The 23,146-nt window shown below is 38.2% G+C and overlaps 1 protein-coding gene across 1 annotated transcript in view; it reads left to right on the top strand.

Annotated features, from left to right (window-relative positions):
- The first annotated feature begins 2,236 nt into the window (after nucleotides 1–2,236).
- The window catches only part of LOC139949151 (uncharacterized), a 52,548-nt gene continuing 31,638 nt past the window's right edge, over nucleotides 2,237–23,146 (top strand). Inside the window, exons 1-19 of the mRNA XM_071947551.1 lie at nucleotides 2,237–2,377; nucleotides 3,374–3,529; nucleotides 4,844–4,908; nucleotides 5,464–5,562; nucleotides 6,209–6,274; nucleotides 6,424–6,601; nucleotides 7,877–8,022; nucleotides 9,489–9,959; nucleotides 10,648–10,773; nucleotides 11,426–11,534; nucleotides 12,078–12,335; nucleotides 13,121–13,331; nucleotides 14,017–14,398; nucleotides 15,437–15,567; nucleotides 16,892–17,001; nucleotides 17,154–17,209; nucleotides 19,079–19,346; nucleotides 20,896–20,945; nucleotides 22,298–22,363. Of these exons, the coding sequence (XP_071803652.1) occupies nucleotides 2,319–2,377; nucleotides 3,374–3,529; nucleotides 4,844–4,908; nucleotides 5,464–5,562; nucleotides 6,209–6,274; nucleotides 6,424–6,601; nucleotides 7,877–8,022; nucleotides 9,489–9,959; nucleotides 10,648–10,773; nucleotides 11,426–11,534; nucleotides 12,078–12,335; nucleotides 13,121–13,331; nucleotides 14,017–14,398; nucleotides 15,437–15,567; nucleotides 16,892–17,001; nucleotides 17,154–17,209; nucleotides 19,079–19,346; nucleotides 20,896–20,945; nucleotides 22,298–22,363 (3,007 nt within the window). The 5' untranslated portion in view covers nucleotides 2,237–2,318. The remainder of the gene's footprint in view (nucleotides 2,378–3,373; nucleotides 3,530–4,843; nucleotides 4,909–5,463; nucleotides 5,563–6,208; nucleotides 6,275–6,423; nucleotides 6,602–7,876; nucleotides 8,023–9,488; nucleotides 9,960–10,647; nucleotides 10,774–11,425; nucleotides 11,535–12,077; nucleotides 12,336–13,120; nucleotides 13,332–14,016; nucleotides 14,399–15,436; nucleotides 15,568–16,891; nucleotides 17,002–17,153; nucleotides 17,210–19,078; nucleotides 19,347–20,895; nucleotides 20,946–22,297; nucleotides 22,364–23,146) is intronic.

Here is a 23,146-nt window from a genome sequence, read left to right as displayed (position 1 = left end):
AATGGAAAACAAAGGAAAATAAAGACTTTGGACCTAACATTTTGCTTGTTATTAAAGCAGGACCTTTTCCTGCTCTTCAATCTTATCAGGGTTCGACTATAATAATCCTTCACAAAACTGTAAATCATGTTGAAATTAATAAAGCACTATCAGCACATATAACAAAAATGCACTAATAAGGGAATCAATATGTGGTGAAGAGGTATTCAACTAGTGGATTAATCCCAATGAGGCCTGGTTCTTGATAATTTTACCGAGACGAAGTCGAGGTAAATTATAAACAGAAAAAAACATGTATTTTTCCTGTTTTTAGGTTCAAACATGAAAAAAACATGTTTCTAGCAGGATAAAAACGGGTTTTTCTTCAAGAATTTCGGTGAGGGAAACGCTTGCACTGGTTTATTTGACGTGCGTAACACAACACACGGGACCAACGACTTTATGTTCCATCCGAAGGTCAAAAACATCATCACTTTTTGGTCAAAAAGTAAAATAAAATAAATCCAAAAATTATAATTGTTAAAATGATTTCTTTCAACACAACACCACTCCACCTATGAAATGGTAAAGCCCTCCGCTGCCCTCGGGTAAACAACTCCTTATAAGGGAATGCTGTGCGCGTATCGCGTGATGTGGCACAACTGTTTCAGCCGTTGCTCTCGACCAATAGGAATGAAGAAACTGTCTTATAAGAACAGGTGCAAGGTCACGTGTCACGCCCATGAGTTAACACTTTTTACCGGTCATAATAAACAAAGGTTTATACACACCCACGGGGCGCGCTCTCCACCAATAGGAGTAGCGAAACTGTCTGAGGTATTTATGAATATCAATTTAACCAACTTTTTCATGGGATAAGCCATCCATTAAAAGTTAGACTCCATTAGGAAAATAACTGTAAAACAGTAAGTTTGATCACACCAACATGATAGACATCATAGACCTCCATTCATCATACACACAATAGATAACAGCTTACCATCAAATATATTTGTCATGTTCATCTAATTTTGATCACTGTCAGAAAGCTCTCTGTGTCTTTATCCATGGTAGGCTTCATACTTCATAGGAAAAGGTTGCTTCCATTAATTAAGTTTAACTTGAAATGCATGATTTTGGAGGAAAAACCACTCCAGAAATAGCTTGCACTCCTCTCACTTCAAGCACAACTGGTGTCCTGTTAAACTTTTGCCCAATGAGCACCCTAGCTCCGTTGTGTGCAAATGTGGGTGTGTTGGTACCAGTGTGGAACTGTGTTTTTCCTGTTTTTAAGTTTAAAACAGGAAAAAAACATGTTTCTAGCAGGAAAAAAAACCGGGTTTTTCTTCAAGAATACAGACGCACAAACTAGTTAATGATAATTGACTTTGCAAAGCTAGCAAAGCTTTGCTCACCACTACAACGGATGTAGCAAGACCTAGGGGCAGTGCGTTTGTTTGTAAAAACTTCATTTGAACAAATTATTATTCAATAATGCAATTTTGTCTTTGAATGCATACTTAGGATGAACAATAATTGGTAGCCCAGAGCTGGGCTTCGCTCAGCATCAGACAAAACCCGTCTTGCTGAAAATAAACTAAGCAGCAAATCTCTTCAATCCGCTGCATATAAATCATTTTTCTTAGCCGCTCTAGGACTGTGGAACCATCTTCCCATCACAATACGCACCTCAATTTCACTGCCTTTTTTCAAGAAAGCACTTAAAAAACATATTTTTCCTTAGTGTCTGTTTATTGCTTTATTGTTCATTTGTTGTATTATCTGCATTATCTATATTGCTGTGGTCTAAATGAAATGGCGCTATATAAAAACCCACTATATTTTATTGTATTGTATTGTATAGCCCGCCTGTTTGTTTGTTTTAGATTTTTTTATGAGGAGATATTATTTATGTTCCAGTCTTCGCAATGTGCAAATGTAAAAACTAATTTGTACAAATTGTAAATTAATACTCCACTTTGTTCTGTTTGTGAATGCAGATGGCACTTTGCCCAGGTTCAGCTCACGCAACTGCAGGCTCAAACTTTAAATTTGCATAATTGTTTTTTGCAGGCATTGAAACTTCAAGCTTCCAAAAACTGCTGGTATCCAGCAGTTTGAGTACATCCAAATAAGAATGATTTTTGTTTACCATTATCATTCAACCAATCACAAGCTTGATTTACAACCTCCGCTCAGTAAACCTCGCCCTTTCGGCTTACATAAAAAACATTACTTTGGCTTGATTTGTTCAAAGACTGTGGGCGCAGACTTCACTTCAGTTATCTGTAAACAGTGTTTGAAGAGTTAGCTGAAGTTCTGACGAACATAGCATCATCATGGGTCATGGCCTGCTCCAGTGCATGGTTTTTATGATTGTGTCATTTGGGATTCTACGGTAAGTTTAGTTTCCCTAAAAAATTATGTTGTTCACACTAGAAGAATAAGGTGATTATTTATACATAATAGTTTACGTAACTAGGCGTAATAAACAGTTTTCTTCTAAATTAACTACGAACTACATTTATTTGTTAACAATCTTGGGTGGTGAAATCCAACCAAAAAAAACATGTTTTTTTAAAACAACTGTTTTAAAAAATTTGAATTGGGCAGTGCTGGTTCATTTTTAGCTACACTTTTCACTTTTGGTAATAAAATATTATAGCACCTTTTCCTGAAATAGTTTCAAATGTTAAAAATGTTTGTTTTATCCTAATGTTTCTGTTGGGAACACTATAGTGGGAATCGGATGCACAAACCCAGCCGAAAAGAGAGACGTGGAAGGGATATATTTTTTCACACAATGGGCAACCTTAACTATAGCCCTGAGCCTGCCAACCACAGAACCAACTCGATATGGAGACCTAAGATGAAGAATTTGAGGTCTCGAAATCAATCATCTAAACGCACATAAATTTGTGTGAGGTGTGACAAGGTTTTTCTTTTACTTTCATTATTATCTCGCAACTTCGACGACCAATATTGAACTAAAATTTTCACAGGTTTGGTTTTTTTGTGCATATTTTGGGATACACCAACTGTGAAGACTAGTCTTTGACAATTACCAATAGTGTCCAGTTTCTTTAAAGCACCGTGCTCTTAACCGTTCAGCCACTACACTTCTGTAAATTAGTTGTTTTTCCCCACATGATGTCAACTGATAATGTACCTATAGCCTTACCGATGGTTGTTGTATAGCAATTGTTCTGTATACAGTCGCACTTCGGTACGCAATGGCTGCCATTAAACTGAGTTTCTCAAGAAAGGAAATTGTTTCTTTGTCCATAACAATTTCAAGACTGTATTGACAATGGTAAGCTGTGAATGTAAAAAAAAAAATATAAAAATAAATAAATGCAGCTTAAATGAAGTTGTCTATCTCATTGTTTTAAAGATGTTCTGCACTTGATACTGAGTTGCCAACCGACAAGGTATGCAGGAAGGTAGAACGAGTGTACTTCGTTGGGAATGAATGGCCATCTATTTCCAACATCTTCGAAAAGAGCAGCTACCTGACGATTAACCAACAGACAAGAAATTACGTGCTAAGGTAAGGGTTTATGTGATGCATCTCGGTTTACGTCCCATATACAATTCACTGATGATATTTTAATATAAAGAAGAAGGTGTTTTCATAAATAATTACTTAAAAAATTCTAAAAAACTTAGGTGTATTACATTGTAAAATAAAAGAGATAAATTAAGTGGTGTACAAATCAATCAATGGCCCTAGCACACTTCCCTGTGGAACTCCGCAGGTAAAAGTTTTTTCCAGTGGAATGATGTCGAGTTATAGGAGACAAACTGCCTTCTTTTAGATAAATAACTCCTGAACCAGTCCCAAGGCCAATCCACGCACACCGTAGTGCTCTAATTTGGAAAGAAGTTTATCATGGTTGACTGTGTCAAAATTCTTGGACAGGTCAAGGAAAAAAGATTCACAGAAAAATGCCTATCGATTTCACTGAGAACGTCTAGAATAGCCATCTCTGTGGAACATTTAGCTCGAAAGCCATAGTTGTGATTGAGACAAAAAACTGATGCTTGTTTATAAAACACATCATTCGACTGAAGATTAGCTTTTCAAAAATTTCGCAGAAGATCGATAAAATGCTGATGGGTCTGTAATAGACCCTTGCCATGAAATATGTAAGTTACACATAGTGCGTGCGCACTAACACTCTGGTTGGCAAAATGAGGGAACATTGTGCTGTTTTGTACACGGCTAATGGCTGCTTAGTGCACAATTCTATGGCGTTTACCAACAGAAAGGGTCCATTACACATTACACGTTTCATTCTTACTTTTACCTTTGTGGATATAGTTACTACTTTACCTGTTTTTAAAAAATCTGGAAAAATGCCAGAAGATGAAGACTTGTTGAAGACCAAGACTAAACGTTTAGCAAGGGCACTCCTTGCTTGCTTGATAACAAAAGAGCTTACACCATCCCACCCTGGAGCCTAATACCAGCCTGCCTGGATTTAAATAATATGAATGTGAGCATCTGTCACCAAGAAAGGAGCCAAACAATGTGTCTGATGGAGGGAGGTTGCCAGCTATTTCGATACCAATGTCTACAAAGTATTAATTAAAAGCAATCTGTTCACAATCCGCTGCCATCTGTTGCTGTTGTACAGTAATATTGATATCAGAACGAACCTCATTCAGAGTTCTAGCTTGGTAACTGCCCCTTACGTTAGATCCAGTAACTGGGGCGCTGTAATCCCTTTTTTTCGAAATTTGTCATTACCGACCGATAATGGCAATTGTCATAATTACCGATAATGTAAAATTTTGAAAAAAGGGAGCTCTAGCGCGCCAGTTACTGGGTCTACCCTTACGTATGTTCTTAATCACTCAGATGGGTTTGTTGCGATGAAACTGAAGAAAGCTTCCAACGTGTCGAATCTGAGGATTGTGGAGAGGGTAAGTTCCTTGACTGGTGTGGGGATGGGGGGGGGGGCGCAGAAACCGAGACCTGACGAATGTTTGTGATGAGGGGGAGCCAGAGAAGTTCCATGGAAAATGTGCCCTGCCCTCAAATAGCCAGCAGTTTTTCGACAGTCATTGAAAATGGAAGTCGTGTTGTCAATGTTTTTGAAACAAAACCCTGTAACCAGCTTAGTCTGGTCATGTGTAGTACATGTAGGTCTGGAATATGATATTTGATAAGGCAAGGCCATTTTCATATTTGCATAGGATAGGGCACTTTCATTTTGGAAAATCTTGAAGCCTATGGAAGGGGAAGCATTAATGGCCGACACCATGGCCTTGTGGTAATTCTGAGCCTGATGTATACGTGTATGCTCTTTAAAAGTTACCACTCGTAAGTCTGTTAAGAGGACTGAGGATTATGTTTATTGCATCTAGTACTAGACACTAGAAGACGTTTTTCTAAATAATGCAACCCTTACTGCAGGACTTGGATGTTGCGTGCCGTCAAGATTTTTGAAAATTTGTTTGATTATTTCATTTGTCCAGCTATCTGTGAGGGCATCTGCGATGAGGAAAACCCTGAATGTAACTTGGAGTCTAGGCTCTGCTCAAAACGACTGGTGGATCAGAATGCTGATATAAAAGGTAGGACGGTGTCAGGTCACTTCGTACCTTGACCATTTTCTACCCTGGATACCATCTGAAAGGCACTGGACACCTTTGGTAATTAATTTGTCAAAGACCAGTATTCTCATTTTGTATCCCAGCATTGCACACATATAAAATCTGTGAAAATTTTGACTCCATTAATTGGTGTGGTCATAGAAGTTGCAAGAAAATAATGAAAGAAAAACACCCTGTTTGCACAAATCTGTGCGCTTTCAGATGCCTAAAAGTCTTTTCATATTTGAGTGAAAAATTGCCTCTTTCTTAGTTTGTATACTTACAATTATTTTGAGTAATTACCAATAGTGTCGAGAGCCTTTAATCGACCCTTCTTATCTTCTTACAAGACACTTAGTACCTAGAACTGAATCTGAATTTTTCAAGAGGGTCACACTGACAAAGTCTCATTAATGACCTGTTGTAATTATTGTGATGGAATAATCAAAATTCACAAAAATAAATATAAAAAAATAAAAGCCTCTTGAAAACAAATTCATTTCACCTGTTTGGTTTTGCTAAAAAAAATACATATAAAAAAAACATATTGTGCAAAAAAATAAAATACTTTTATTACCGTTTATTTTAAAAATAAATGTTGGGGTTCGCTTACATTTTATCTTTTTAGGAAGCTTGTACACAGAGCTACCGTTTGACCCAACAGTTGACACAACAATAGATGGAGACTATGACGGTGAGTTTGCCCAACAAACAGTCTCCTTGTTTTTATGTCCAGAATCCAGACAATTTCCTAAGATTATCAAATTCTCACACTTTAAAAAACTGCGAAAGAAAAGCAAGACTGTGATTTCTAATGCTTTTCTTCAAAACTCTGTACTCTAGGAATTTGTTCCTTTTCGGGTGGCTCCGTGCGCACCTTCGATGGACTGAATTACAACTACCCGTACAATTGTAGGCACAATCTGGTGTTGTATCAACAAGAGGAACTGGAATTGACTGTGGACATTCTGCCAAGATCACATTGCGGAAACACATCCTGTAAAAGCACAGTCATAATATGGTAAGTCAACCAACTGCAGGTTTGTTGTCTGTTTGTTTGTTTGTTTGTTTGTTTAGATGATCTTCCCATCGAGGGAACTCAGCAAACTCCCACAAGGGGATATAAACATCAAGCCGGCAACAACCAATCTCTCTCATGCAAACATTGGTTTAACGTCTATGATTATGAATTGCATAAAATCAAGAAATTGTGATTCAGTAACTAGACGACAATATTTACTCTAGTCATTGTTAAATCAGCGAAAAGCTGGGGGATTCGAACCCACTACCTTGTGATTGCAAGTCCTGCAGTCTAACCATTTGACCAAGTAGTGTTACTCATACATTACTTTTGGCTGGTAACAAATATCTACTTTGCAATAATGTCCCGTGCTTCACTCAGTGTAAAATTTGCCATCTATACGGGCAAATGATAATCAACTTGAATATATTTGTCCTACATCTTATTAGCATTCCATTCAAAGAAAAGTCTACATGTATGACCCTACCTTTAAAGGCACTGTACAACTGTTTAAATAATGTCAAAGACTAGTCTTCTCACTTGGTGTATCCCAACATTATGCATATAATAAAACAATCTGTGACAAATCGAACTCAACTGCTCATTCTTAAAGGAACATTACAGAATTGGTTTTTGCTAACAAAACAATTGCGAGCAGTGTAAGCGCATTATGTAATCCACCATGTACATAAACTGACCAACCTGTAGAAGTTTGAGATCGATCAGCCATCTGGGTCCTGAGAGAATAGTGAAAAACCGATTACAAATTTTGCATTGCATCGATGCCAAAATATAAATGAATAAAACGCTCACTTAGCAATAAACTCCAAATGCAAAGTTAGATTGTTTATTTCTCATTGCAAATTATGGTATTTCAGACAGAAATATTTCAAGGGATGTTTTCAACTATCATCATCATGTGACCGTGTAAGTTTTGTGTAAATCTGTGATCTTCACGATTTTTGTTTCTTACCAATTCTGTAACGTTCCTTTAAAACACCCTTGATGCACAAGAAAAAACACCCTTGTTGCAGAATGTGTACTTTCAGATGCCTAAAAATAGTAATTACCAATAATAAAATTACCAATAATAGTATCCATAGTGCCGTTAATCATGTTTATTTCTAATTATTTAATCCAATATTCACAATTTTTTACAAGGTTACTTATTTCTTACTTGCAAAGCAGACTTAGCATCTCCTATCGTATTTATTACATCGTCATTTATTTGAAAAGTAATTTAAAATCTTTGAATGCTTTTTATTTTGTAAACAGGGAGGCGATGATGGACTCCCAGGTTACCTTTGGTCCCGATGGGGTAGTTCACTATAACAATAAATCAGTTGATTTGCCTTACCTTACTTCAAATGGTCAACGCATCTACAAAGAAGGGATGGACATCATCTATGAAGAAACAGATAGTAAGAGAAACAATTTTCATATTTTCATTCAACGATAAGAATTAAAGACTCTGGACACATTTGGTAATTGTCAAAGACCAGTCTTCTCACTTGGTGTATCTCAATATGCATAAAATAACAAACCTGTAAAAAATTAAACTCTATTAGTCGTCGAAGTTGCAAGATAGTAATAAAAAAACACCCTTGTCACACAAAGTTGTGTGCTTTCAGATGCTTGATTTCGAGACATCAAAATCTTATTTTGAGGTCTCGAAAACAAATTGGAAAAATAACTTCTTCCTTGAAAATTACGTTACTTCAGTTCAGTGGGAGCCGTTTCTCACAATGTTTTAAACTATCAACAGCTCTCCATTGCTCGTTATTAAAGGAACACGTTGCCTTGGATCGGTCGAGTCAAATTTTTGACTCCTATAAATGGCCGACCGTGTTAGTTCTCAAAGTAAAAGGAAAACCACGCAATTTCGAGGCAAATGTGTGTGGATCATTGTATTCTACTTTTAAAACACTTTCTAATAATATGCATTTAATAACAAACGGTTACAAACGCTTTTCAAAGACCAACTCGACCGATCCAAGGCAACGTGTTCCTTTAAGTAAGTTTTTATGCTAACAATTATTTTGAGGTGGTGCCATTAGTGTCCAGTTGCTTTAAGGCTACATGGTGGAAAATACTGAATTAGTAAGGTTTGCGGTGACGCCATGTCAAATCTTTTTGTGAGTTGCGATGGCTCTGTGAGAAGAGAAAAGGGAAAGCAAAATAAAGATGCCTATTACCTTTTTGCCAGTAATTCCTCAAGTCAGGCTACGTCCCGTAGCCTTAGAAATCAAAACTCTTTATCGGGGTCTTTGCTGTTCCCAGAAATGCCATAACAGATCTACTCTCATATTTGTCCCTATATTTCATCAAGATCTATTCAGGGAAGATCCCCATTGTTATTAATTATTATTAGTAATTATTATTATTAATTATTTTGTTTTGCCCATATTTTTATACCGATGTGTGTTAGCATTGTATACTTGGTACTTTCCCAAGGTTTGCGGTGACGCCATATAAAATCTTTTTGTGAGTTGCGAGAAGAAGTGGCTCTGTGAGAAGATAAAAGAAAAGAGAAAGAAAAATAAAGATGCCTATTAACTTTTTGCCGGTAACTCCTTCAGTCGAGCTACGTCCCGTAACCTTAGATCTCAAAACAAATTATCAGGAACCTTTCTGTTCCCAGAAGTGCTGTTACAACACCCTAACCCTCACATTTGTCCCTATTTCATCAAGATATTCGGGGAAAGTCCCCATTGTTGTTAGTTATTATTATTAATCATTTTGGTTTTGCCCATATATACCGATGTGTAAACTTGGTACTTTCCCAAGCTCTGTCAAATCAAAGGCATCGGTTTGGATTCGAACCCACGACCTTTGTAATTCTAGAGCAGTGTGTTACCAACTAGTTGTTATTCTTATTATTCTACAGATACCCGTGTAATCTTTGATGGTCAGAACCTTGTAGTCATTACAGTATCAAGTCTGTACAAAGCCTCTGATGAAGGAGAAAGCAGGATTGGTGGATTGTGTGGTGACTATGACAACAATCCTAGCGATGACTTTGACAGCGCTTTCGTACGCGACTCTGAGGATCAGTTAAGTTCTGCTGGTCATCAGTGCGTACCACTTGAGCTCAAGTTCCGAGACCCATTTACTTATCTCACCAACGTCCAACAGAAGGAAGTCCTTGCAATTTGTGCAGATTTTGCATCGGATTTTCGGTTCCAGGAGTGTCGCACCAAGGTTCTGATCGAGCCGTTTTATAATTCCTGCTGGTTCACCTTGTCCATGTGTATCTTGAAAGGCACGTCTTGTGATTTATGTGAGATTTATGCAAGGTACTCCAAATCATGTGCACGCCATGGTATACTGGTTGAATGGAGGTCATCCGATTTTTGCCGTAAGTTCATATCAATTAATATTTCAACGAGAAACAAAAACAGAGACACTGCCCTCAAATGTTGTTCTTTCTTTATTAAGGAATGCTAAAATTTGTTCAGATTTCTCGTCATTCAAGTTAAAATTTCAAGTACATCGCCAAGTACGTTTTTATTGTAAAGAGAGTTTACCAAATGTTTACTTTCCCTTGAACATGCATTCAATTGGTGATGTATTTATTGGGTGAATGAATTAAACAACCACTTGAGCCAAAACCTTTGAATGAGTCTGCTATTGAAACTTGATTATAATTTGCTTGTTTATCATTTAATTATTTTTTGATAGTCGTACACTACTTAAACTGTAATAACTATCGATGAAAATAATAGGCCCTTTCAAGGTTTTCACAGACGAGCTACAGTTCTTCTGTTGATGGCTTGCATCAAAAGATCATTAAAACAGGCCTGTATGCTTCGTTTTTGAAAAGGCAAGGGCACCAAGGCATTTTCTCCTTGGTTAAGGGCAACCTATATTGAAATTGTACATTTCTACTGGAGCGTTTTAAGGGCACAAAGGCAAAGACCACGGGGAGGGAGGCAACCACCTTCGTTGCCTCCCATTAAAACATTTTAGAAGATTGTTAATCTTTACTCAAAAAGGTTTTTCCTTTTTTGAAGTCAGACGTTACTTTGTTTTGTTCTTGTTCACAGCTATTACTTGCGACCGAGGCATGGTGTACAATGAATGTGGATCGGCCGACGCTTTGACCTGTGAAAACTACTACTACGGTCAAGGCACCATACAGTCATGCGTCCCTGGCTGTGAATGTCCAGCAGGTATTCTTAACTCATTTCAACTTCTCACTCTTGTTAAATGTCAATACAGTTAGTGCTGTTTAGTGAAGGGCAAGTGTATGGAGGAATTTCAACTTGGTAACATTTCAATGGGCACCGAGGCAATGACTAGGGGCACTGTGACAATTGCCTCTGTGAAGTATAACGGCAATGTCACATGAGGCAATTTATCCAGTTCCAGCTGCCGATTGAACAAAACGCTAGGAATAACTCATCCTAACTTAGGACATGTAGGATGGGTTCAGTGCATCCTAACTCCATTGGCTTCCGGTTTCTGACAGAATCAAGTTGAAAATGATGCTCTTTGTAGGGGCATTATTTCGGGTTAACCCACACCTGTTACGTCATGCTATTGTTAAATCGCTCCATTATTTTTAACGAATGGCGGGGTGGGTACAATACTCATTGTGCAAACCTGGCAAACGGGCAAACTGTCCACATCGTGCCAGTCGTGCAAAACAGTAGAGCTAAGGAATAAAGTAAATAACGTCATAGACCATTTGTTTTTAACCCACCTCGGGCATTGTCCTATACCTCCTCCTTTTGTAATGAATTTTGTTGGCATTCAGTATAAAAAAAAACTTTTTTATATAAAAGAAGAATTTCATTGTTTGTCTCTTATCTTTTTGTCAAGGAACTTACTTTAATAAAGCTGAGTGTGTTCCGAAGGAAAGATGTCCGTGTTCACAAGCTGAAGTGCTATTCCCATCTGGCTCACTTATGAAGGAGAAATGCAAGGTTTGGTGCGTATAAACATTTCATTCTGCCATCTCAACGCAATGATTTTGTAACTCAGTTATGTGACTTAAGGCCCCTTAACATGAGAACCATAACCAAGGTTCTCAGTAAAGCCCGGTTCATACTTGCGATTTTTGACGTCACATGGCTGGTTTGTTTTTTTCGCTGCGAATATTTCAGTTGGACACAGCTTTTCTGAATTATTAGTTGACAAACCAATAGTGTCCAGTGTCTTCAAGACAAAAGTCTACTTACATTCCTTCCTTGTTTAAAAAAAGAGAAAATGTTAGGGGGTGGGGGGATGATGAGGGTCCTTAACTATTGCACAGTAAATGTTTCACACTAGATATTGTAGCAAGGGCCCTTGGTTATTATTTAACAAGGATAGAGCTTCACACTGCAGGAGTTTGCTATTTTTTTTAATATCCAGTTATTCCACTGTTTTGGAAAGAAGTTACATTAAGATAACAGGTGTTGGTTGCCCGAGGAAAAGGATGTTTATTTCACAATGAAGATGAGCAATTTATTTGGTTTGTTATCTTCTTCAGTGTATGTATTGAGGGAAAGCTTGCTGAATGTACCCCCTTACCGTGCCCAGCAACTTGCTCCATTGTGTCTGGGAGTACCTTCCGTACGTTTGACGGTACCCATTTTAATTTCAACTGGCATTGTTCATACATACTTGGTCAACGGATTGGAGAGGAAGGTCCACCATTTACCATCGGCATTGATAAGATAGGTTGTACTTCACTAACGGATTGTGTTCCTTACGTTACTGTAATGACTTCAGATGGCACTGAGTATAGGTGAGTTCCTTTGACTTTATGAAAACTTCAATATGTGTTTCTCCTTAACCAGCAACCAGAGTGAGTGCATGCTTCACTCTGGTTGGCAAACTGCAGTTTCAAGTCTGCTTGCCCCAAGAGGTATAGACGATGTGACATGTGACGTATCACATGTTTACAAAAGAGCCACAGAGCCTGGACTTCCTGCAGGCATGATTTGTACACAGCTCAATGGAAGAAAACATCAAATCTTATATTTTATGAATATTGCACTGTCTAACATTCTAATTCTTATCAACTTTTGATATGATGAAAGAGGGCACATCTAAAAACTTGTCCAGCTTTCGCATTCATAACTCTTGGTTTAATATGGAAGTTATGACACAAAATGTCATTTTCCCATAAGACCAGTGTATAATACTCAGAGAATGTACAAGGTCACACTTATTGTAAACAAGGTTCACATGGTTATTAATGAGAATAACAGTGTTCGGACCCAGTCTTCACTGCGTGGTGATGACCTTGGTTAGTCGCTGGTGCTGTTAATAACTTGCGCGGCTCGGTTCGTTAACAGCGCCAGCCACCAACCCAGTCATTACCACATAGTGGAGACTGGGTCTTCGCACTGTATTTCCCAAAGTAAAGACTCCCGGGGCTAAGAACTTCTCTCATGTTTTCTCAGACACCCATATTTCAAACAAGGTGAATGAGCATTTGATAAAAGACCTTGTGCCAGAAAGTACTTACATGTTTTCTACTGGTTTTCCTGAATATTTTGACAAGGTTTCTTCACTTTTTCGGTACAGAATCGTAAGTATTGATGAATTAATGGTCACAATAGACGGCAAAGCTGCACAAGGATTGAAGCTTCCATATTCCAGTGTCGATGGCACGGTCACAGCGAGCCGTTTATCTTCCATGGTCGCCCGTATAGTTTTACCCAACCATGGTATTGAGATCATGTGGAGCACAGCTAATGGTATCTACCTGACAGTCCAAGAAGAAATGCTCGGCAAGGTAACCTTTCGGCCATGTTTGAATTAGCGACTACAGCTACGGCTAGATTTCTGGGTTATCATACATTAAAGTATAGGATGTGTAGTTAGCAACAATTGTAGTCGTAGCTGGGGCCACCAATTCTGTAACAGCCTTCTTGTTAAAGGGCTTAGGTATTTTTTGTAAGACAAAAAACACCATGTCCACAGATTTACATAAACTTACACAGTTTGAAGATACTGATAGTAGAAAGCTTCCCTGAAAATAATACTTGCTGAGGTGCTGTAGTTTTTGAGAAATAAGTAAAACAATATCATGGAAAAAATTTTCGTCTCAGTGATCATGAGACAAAAATTATTTTAGCATGTATAAAACGTTTTTCATGACATTGTTTAACTCATTTCTCAAAAACTACAGCACTTCAGCGCCTAATATTTTAAGGTACGCTTTCTACTATCATTACCTTCAAACGGTGTAAGTTTTGTTCACATGCAGCTACTTTTTCTTAATGCTTAAAAAAAATTGTTATGTGATTTTTTGGTCTGATGAGCAGGGGGGGGGGATGACCCCTTTTCCTTTGCAGCAAATTTTTTTCAGGCTCTGAAGGAAAGAGTCACTGGCATCCCAGATAATTATAATTATTATTAATTAATTCCCCAACCTCATTTCAATACTACAATTAAACTAGAAAACACTCTTTTTATAGATTCACGGTCTTTGTGGAAACTACAACAAGAATCAGAAAGATGATTTCCAGCTCCCTGCCAGTTCTTCAGAAGTGGCTTCCCTTGCAGATTTTACCCCTGCATGGAACACAAACGCCTCCTGCGTTGAAGCTTCCAAATTGCCTTTTCTCTACCGATGCCGAAGCGAAGTGATTGAGACTTGCAGACAACTGAAAAGGGCTCCGTTTGACGTTTGTGGAGCAAAGGTCGACGTCACACCATACTATGAGAGCTGTAAACATGATATGGAGTACAAGTGTAGCAATTTCGTAGACTTAAATGAGTGTGCGATACTTGCAGCTTATGCATTGGAGTGTGCCAACCAAGGCGTCCCTATCAACTGGAGAAATGACAACTTGTGCCGTGAGTATCCCAGTCATGATTCTAAGAGATTAGTAAGGATTTCAGGGATGTAAGCTTCGTTTACATGTAATGCAAGGGCGGGGGCATCAAGGCATTGTCTCCTTGGTAAATGGCACCCTATGAGAAAATTGTAAACTTCTACTGGAGCATTTGATCAAGGCACCAAGGCATAACCAGGGGGCATGGGGGCAATCGCCTGACAACATGCTCTAGTGTCTAAATAAGACCTCTAATTTCTCGTTCTCAGCTCCAGTTATCTCTTCATGATCACCTACTATAAGATGGTCATTCGACCACCATTCAACCAATAGGACTGCCTAAACTGGTATTGATGAATGAATCTTTAATAATCTAACTGTAATCTACATGTAGTTTGACAACACACTAGTGTCTAATACTTCTGAATGTTCGTTCTCAGCTCCAGTTATCTGTTTTAGATGGTCATTCGACCACCATTCAACCATTAGGACTGCCTAAAGTACATGTAACTGTGGTATTTATGAATGAATCTTTAATGATCTAGCTGTAAGCTACATGTAGTTTGACAACACGCTAGTGGCTAATACTTCTGAATGTTCGTTCTCAGCTCCAGTTATCTGTTTTAGATGGTCATTCGACCACCATTCAACCATTAAGACTGCCTAAAGTACATGTAACTGTGGTATTTATGAATGAATCTTTAATGATCTAGCTGTAAGCTACATGTAGTTTGACAACATGCTAGTGGCTAAGACCTCTGAATGTTCGTTCTCAGCTCCAGTTATCTCTTCATGACCAGCTACATGTGTACCATTAGATGGTCATGTGACTAACATTCAACCAATAGGACTGCCTAAAGTAACTGGTATTTATGAATGAATCTTTAATGATCTAACTGTAAGCAACATGTAGTGTGACAACACGCTCTAGTGTTTAAGACCTCTGAATGATTGTCCTCAGCTCTAGTCATCTCTTTTAGATGGTCATGTGACTAACATTCAACAAATAGGACTGCCTAAAGTAACTCTGGTGTTTATGAATGAATCTTTAATGTTCTAGCTGTAAGCTGTCCAGACGGAAGGGAGTACAAAGAATGCGGTTCAGTCTGTAAGGTGACCTGCAGTGACATTAACAACGATGTTGGCTGTCTGGAGACGTGTGTTCAAGGTTGCCAATGTCCAAATGGAGAGGTAATTACAATATTGAGGTTTATGTGAAGACAAACATGAAAACTGGGAACTGTCATCAGGCTTAGTTTTAGACCATTCCTCAAACTTTCTCAACTCCGTCTGGAGCATATAACCCCAAGCTGCTTAAATTACATGCAGTGCTTAGTCCAAAACAATACTGTCTGAGCCTTCTTAGGTTCCCATTGTACACCTGGGGGAAGAGAAGCAATTGTGGTACATGTGGGTGTCTTGGCCGAGCTTTTTGGAGATTCAAATTCAAGTTCTGCTGGTTAAGTCATCAGAGTGTGGGTTTGAATCACGGTCATGATATGAGAGCAAGATGCTTTACTATAATTTCTTCTCTTCATACAGGGGAATATATGGGTACCTGTGATGGTAGAGGTTAATATTGTGTTTGACAAAAGCTCTCGGAACACCCCGGTGGCTCGGGGCTCTATATACTCCCCAGGGAGCTGAGAAAGATTACAGGGTCAATGTTACTGGCTCAAAGACCAGGGCCCAATTTCATAGAGCTACTTAAGCACAAATTTTTGCTTAAGCAAAAAATTCATTGCTTAGTAAAATCAGATTACCGGCCAAGACTCCACTCAATTATTATGCTAAGTAAACAACAGCTAAATACTAGTCATAAGCAATGTATATGGCATGACATTTTGGCCAGTAACATGTGTAAAATAAGCGAGCTATTTTCGTGCTTAAGCAAATTTTTTGCTTAAGCAGCTCTATGAAATTGGCCCCAGAAAATTAATGTACATTGTTTAAAGTGCATTGATACATGTACGTTATTGTAAAATGCACTGTATAAGGACTACTTTTAAAGGCAGTGGACACTATTGGTAATTACTCAAAATAATTATTGTCATAAAACCTTACTTTGTTCCGAGTAAATGGGAGAGGTTGATAGTATGAAACATTGTGAGAAACGGCTCCCTCTGAAGTGACGTAGTTTCCGAGAAAGAAGTATTTTTTCACGCTTTTGATATTGAGACTTCAAAATCAGATTTTGAGGTTTCGAAATCAACCATCTAAACGCACACAACTTTGTGTGACAAGGGTGTTTTTTCTTTCATTATTATCTCGCAACTTCGATGACCAATGGAGCGCAAATTTTCACAGGTTTGTTATTTTATGCATATGTGAGATACACCAAGCTAGAAGACTGGTCTTTGACAATTACCAATAGTGTGCAGTTTCTTTAAGTGTCTTACTCAAGTTCAAAAGTGTGATGACTGGGAATCGAACCCACACTCCTATGATTTCCCCATCAGAACTGTCGCAGTTGACCACTCGGCCATGACACCATTTTGTTTGGTCTTTTAATTAGATTGAAAGTGATCGGTCAGGTTTGTGTATACCTGTTTCTAATTGTCCTTGTGTCGTCCAAGGATTGACTTATGAAAGTGGGGAAACATGGATGGGCGAATGTAATAATTGGTAAGTATTGAATACTATTAGTAGAAAATCTCCCTTACAACAGTAAATAATCAAGAAAATAGTATGATGAAGTAAAACTCATCAAGATGTTTTACCCAGTACATCAAGATGTTTTACCCAGTAACTGTATCTTAAACTATATTTATCTGCAGCACATGTTCAGGAGGAGTGGTGACATGCACTACTGAAGTTTGTCTCGCTGATAATAGTAAGTTGATGTAAATCATAAGCTTTAACGGCACTGGACACTATTGGTAATTACTCAAAAAAGTTATCAGCATAAAACATAACTTGGTAACAAGTAATGGGAGTGGTTGATAGTATGAAACATTGTGAGAAATGGCTCCCTCTGAAGTGAGGTAGTTTTCAAGAAAGAAGTAATTTTCCAAGAATTTGATTTTGTGACATCAAGTTTAGAACTTGAGGTCTCTGATCAAGCATTTGAAAGCACACAACTTCGTGTGACAAGGGTGTTTTTTTTCTTTCATAGTTATATCGCAACTCAGACAACCAATCAAACTCAAATTTTCACAGGTTTGTTATTTTATGCATATGTTGAGATACACCAAGTGAGAAGACTGGTCTTTGACAATTACCAATAGTGTCCAGTGTCTTTAAAGGCACTGGACACCAATCAAAGACCAATATTCTCACGTGGTGTACATGTATATCCCCACATATGCATGAAATAACAAATCTGTGGAAATTTGTACTCAATTGGTCATCGAAGTTTGTAGAAGAATTATAAGAGAAAAACACCCATTTCGCACAAATGTTTGTGCTTACAGATGCCTTAAAAGGCTGGGGGCCTGAGAAGTAAACTCCAAAAGTCCCAAAAACTACATTACTTCAGAGGGAGCCATTTCTCACAATGTTTGATGTAAAAACTATTTATCTATTCTTCTGTTGACTTGATTTTTTTAATTTTTTTTTATTTATACCGGTGTGACTTAATGATGCTCCTCATAATATCTCAGCAGCCCAATGGTGCTCATGCAGCTGTTCTTTAAAGGGAAGGTACACGCTTGGTAATTGTCAAAGACCAGTCTTCTCACTTGGTGTATCCCAACATAAGCATAAAATAACAAGCCTGTGAAAATATGAGCTAAATTGGTCATCGAAGTTGCTAGAAAACTGTTAGAGAAAAAACACCCTTGTTGGACGAATTTGTGTGATTTCAGATAGGAATAATAAAAGACTCTTGGCATGTCTGGCTAGAAGTCTTTTATTATTTTAGTGAGAAACTACCTTTTTCTCAAAATCTATGCTACTTCAGAGGGAGTAGTTTCTTACAATGTGTTTTACTATCAACAGTAGGCCTGGGCAAATTATTCGAATATCCGGTTAATGGCGAATAGGTTTTCCTATCCGTAACCGCGAATGCCTTTTTTTTCTGACCGGATTAGCTATTTATAAACCGGATAGTTCTGTAATTACAACCAAGTAACCGGATATTCTTTAATATCCGAATATCCGCGGACGTCGGGCGACAACTGATAGGAATGTTTTGTCTGAATCCTTATGAAACTTCTATTAAGACAGCATAAAACAGCATAAATTAAGTATTTAACTATGCTCACCTCCGTGAAGAGTTAAAACAATGACATTTCTGACGTAATTTGTTCAAAGATTACAAAAGTTTTCCTTCACGTAGAGTCAATCACGATAAAAAAAAAAAGCGAATCGCCATCTTTAAATTAGATCCGGTCATTTTTATGAATGAACCGAGTGACACTGTCTAAAACTAATATAAATCCGCCCATAAGATCTCATTCACAAACGAACAGCGCCCTCTAGCGGCCAAAAAAAAATAAAAACAATTTTTGTAAAATCTTTTTTTAATAGCGCCCTCTAGCGGCGAAAAAAACTATTCGAATATCCGGTTAATTTCGGATAGTTGGCCGGCGGTATCCGAATAACAAAATTTCACTATTCGCCCAGCACTAATCAACAGCTCTCCAATGCTCGTTACCAAGTCAGTTTTTAAGTTTATATGTGTTTTCTAGTAATTACCAAACGTGTACCTTCCCTTTAACACTAACAACCAATGCCTTATCTATTTCTGATCAATTCTCAGGTGACGGTAAAACGTCTACGTCAAACACATGCCCATCAAACAAAGAGTGGCTGCCTTGTCCCTCATGTGAGCGAACTTGTAAAAACTATAACCTTGGTTGGATGAACCAAAATGGAAAAAAAGTATGCCGATGTCCAGATGGTATGGTGATTAATCCAAAGGAGACAGCAGATGGCCCGGCATGCATTGATCCATCCAAATGTCCATGTTACTACAATGGTCAGAGCTATGACATTGGTGCTAACTTCAAGAAAAAGTGCAACTGGTGGTAAGTTTTTTGCAGTTTCACCAAAATGTAGAAGACTTTAATGCGGCATTCATGATGAGGCTCATATTCAGCTAAGAGGGCTCGAGTTTGAGTAATAATAATAATATTACGGCACCATTTCGAAAGCACTGGGGAAACAGCTGGACGAAATAGGGACAAATGTGAGAATAGATCTGTTGTAGAAGGCGGGGCTGTTGGGAACAGCGAGGATCCTAAGAAAGACCCTTGAGATCTACACATGTAAGGCTACCGGACGTAGCCCGACTCGAGGAGTTACCGGCACAAATGAAAATATTATCTTTCTTTTGCATGCTGTAAAAAGATGAAATAATAATAGTTAAAACTTATAAAGTGCCATCTATCTAAGACTAAACTTATCTAAGACTAAACTTAGTTGGAGGCGCATAAAAACAAAACAAAAAGAGGGCGAGTAAAAAAAAAAAAAATACAATTTAGGTAGCTTAGAGAGGAATAAGAGTACTTGGAATAAAACTGATGAATTACATAAACGTGTTGGCAAAATGAATGGTTCAAATTTACAACCAAGAAGGTCAATCATAAGAAATATTGAATAGGTGAGTTTTTAGCAGTATTTTGAAAGTGTATGGAGACGTTAAAGCTCGGATATGTATAGGAAGAGAGTTCTAGAGAGTGGGTGCAGATACAGAAAAAGTCTGATCGCCGTTGTACAATTAGACTTGCACACAAGTCCCAATCCCGTGCCATTCCCAGGAAACTACTCTTTTGTGATGCTCTGCATTCCCCAACCTGTTCCGCATGTGGGACAGGGACTTGACGATGTCGCAGTCGCCTGGTATGTAAATGTATTCACTTATGAATATGTAACATTTCAACGTGATACATTTTGACCAATCAAACGCACCCAAGAACAAAGACGAGTTCATTTCTCATTTGTGGGTCAGTACTTGGTAGATGATTGAAATACATTTTTGAAAAACCAGTAATTACAAAAAAGAAAGCACTAAATGTTCATTTGAATTTAAGTTAACACACTGTAACGTACATTGAGGTCGGTTTTGTTTGCAAAATTGGAATATTGGGAAGTGCAATTCAACGACTTATGATACCGACACTCACTTGCCTGCTGATGAGTTTGCCCGCCCCACAAGCGCGCGCCACGTATAGACGCGTGCCTTGCAATGTCTTGCACTGTGATTTCACAGAGTATAAAGAATATTTTACCGGCGGGGCAGTGCTTTCACACTCCCATTGGTTTTGCACATCTCCCCATTTGGGGAGATTTTCCAATAACAATGTGCAGAGTAAGAAGCGACCTTGTCAAGTCCCATTCAGGGGACCACATTTTGACGACGAGCGCGCACTGCACTGTATGCTACGTACCTGTTGTTTTATAGTAAGTTGGGGTGATATGCTTTAGGGACATCTCACACAAGAATGGGACTTGAATCAAGTCTATTGTACAATGTAAGTGGAATTGTTTTAGTGAAAGTTAAAAGAACAATTCCACAAGACTGCATTTTTGTCTTAAAGTGTTTGATATATTTTCAATATACCTTTGATTCTTCAGCCAGTGCACGGCAAACTCCAAAGTGATATGTTCAACAGAAAAATGCCCTGGTAAGTTTAAATGAGCAGTTTTTAAGCACTACTCAATTGTAGTCACATTAGTGACGTGGCCGAGCGGATAAGAGCACCGAACTCAAGCTCTGGTGTTTTCTATTCAGCAGAGTGTGGGTTCAAGTTCTGGTCGTGATACTTGGTCCCTGAGCAAGACACTTACACAATGTAGCTATAGATGCTCCTCTCCACCCAGGGGCAAATTGGTACCTGTGACGCTAGAAATGATTGATTTAGCTTAGTGCACTACAAATTTGGCAGCACAGGCTGTACTCTTTTGATTTTTAATTTAATAAAAATTTGTTTGTGCTCTTTTTAATGTTTTTCGGTCACAAATGTACGTGTTGCCTGTGTGTCTATATATTTGATATTTCATTCTTTTTTGTGATATAGTAGTATTCTGAATGACTATATTTGTAAACTGTACATGTACAATTCGGCTTTGAGCCCCCGTCTTGCAGTGTTTTAATTAACCATGAAAAATAGTAATAATACTCCCGAGGGAGCTGAGATAGTTTAAAAAATGAATTTCATGGCCCATCAGTGATCTTGAAAGCGCTTTGAGACGCCCTTTGGGTTTATAAGCGCTGCCTAAAAACTGAGTTTTGTTATTATTATAATTGGTGAACGGTTGAGCCCTCAATGCACTAGCTATCCGTGTCACCTGAATTGATGCTGATGTTCTGAACTGCCACAGTATGGTTTGGTGTACAATAGTAAACTTGTCTTTGCCTCTCACCTTTAGATCAGGACCTGACATTTCTTTACTCAAATCCAATCTCAAAACTTACCTCTTCAGTCAGGCCTACCATTTATATTTCCCTTGGTCATACTTATAGCGCAGTGAATAGTATACACATATTGACTGGCAACAAGGTAACTAGTATATGCTATTCTCACGAGGGACTTAAAGTGACCAGAAGAGCGACCTATCTCCCGAGGCCGAAGGCCGAGGGAAATAGGCCCCTCTTCTGGTCACTCACAGGCCCGAGGGGGAATAGACGTAAACTAGTTACCAAATTATGCCAGTCAATATGTGTTTTATAACACAGCTCGGTCTTAAAATGTCAAATAAGAACATAAAAAGGAATTTTGTAGTTTGTTCACGGTTCAAGTCAAGAGAGGGCGCTGTTACCGCAGGCACTATTTGCAAAGACTAGTGCCTGCTCTGGTGCTATTCCCGCAAAACACGCGCGCGCGATCACTAGCCTATATTAGTTCATCCCACGTGACCGTGTTTCAGCCAAACAGAATACAGGAAAAGCAAGAGGTGTGTTATAATTTCTTCTAGATACCAGCGCTTTATAAGATTTATTATTATTATTATCATTATTATTTATTCTCTTTTGCAGGTACTTGCTCAGGGTATGGGAATTCCCATTATCTGACCTATGATAGTCGGATGTATGAGTTCATGGGTAAGTTTTGAGAGCAGCATTTGGAAAAACCTTGTGTAGAAATATAATGACTTGATGAAATCTTTGTGTTTTGAACCCATGAATCACAGGAGCTATAGAGTTTTCGCTCTTGATTCTCCATACATTGTAATATTGAAACTGGTGCATATAATGTGTAGGGGTGTCAAAACAAACCACCAAAAACAAACTAGATATCTAATTATTGTGTTGCTTCTGACTAGCACGCCGAACAATACTATTGACAAAAAGAGGAGATTGCCAACATATGGCTATGGATAGCTTTAGTTTGTAAAGAAATCTGTCCGCATGAGATTCGGTCCCCCATAAATGGGAAATTAGAGGAACATGTTGCATTGGATCTGACGAGTTGGTCTATAAAAAGCGTTTGAAACCGTTTGTTATGAAATGTATATGGTTAGAAAGATGTTTTAAAAGTAGAATATAATGATCCACACAAGTATCTCTCAAAATTGCACGGTTTTCGTTTTACGTCGCAAACTATCACAGTCGGCCATTAAATGGCCGACCGTGTTATTGGACGAGGTAAAAAGAAAACCACGCAATTTCGAGGCATATTTGTGTAGATCATTGTATTCTACTTTTACATCATCTTTCTAACCATATGCATTTTATAACAAACGGTCACAAAACGCTTTTCAAAGACCAACTCGACCGATCCAAGGCAGCGTGTTCCATTAACATAGGCTGGCAGTGGACAGTTGAAAAGAGGGTGCTATCAAAAATAGGTTGCACATAGTTTGCCATTATAGGGGACATAATCTC

This window comes from Asterias amurensis, chromosome 16, assembly GCF_032118995.1.
Source record: "Asterias amurensis chromosome 16, ASM3211899v1".
Taxonomy (NCBI): domain Eukaryota; kingdom Metazoa; phylum Echinodermata; class Asteroidea; order Forcipulatida; family Asteriidae; genus Asterias; species Asterias amurensis.
This window is presented reverse-complemented; position numbering and strand designations above follow the sequence as displayed.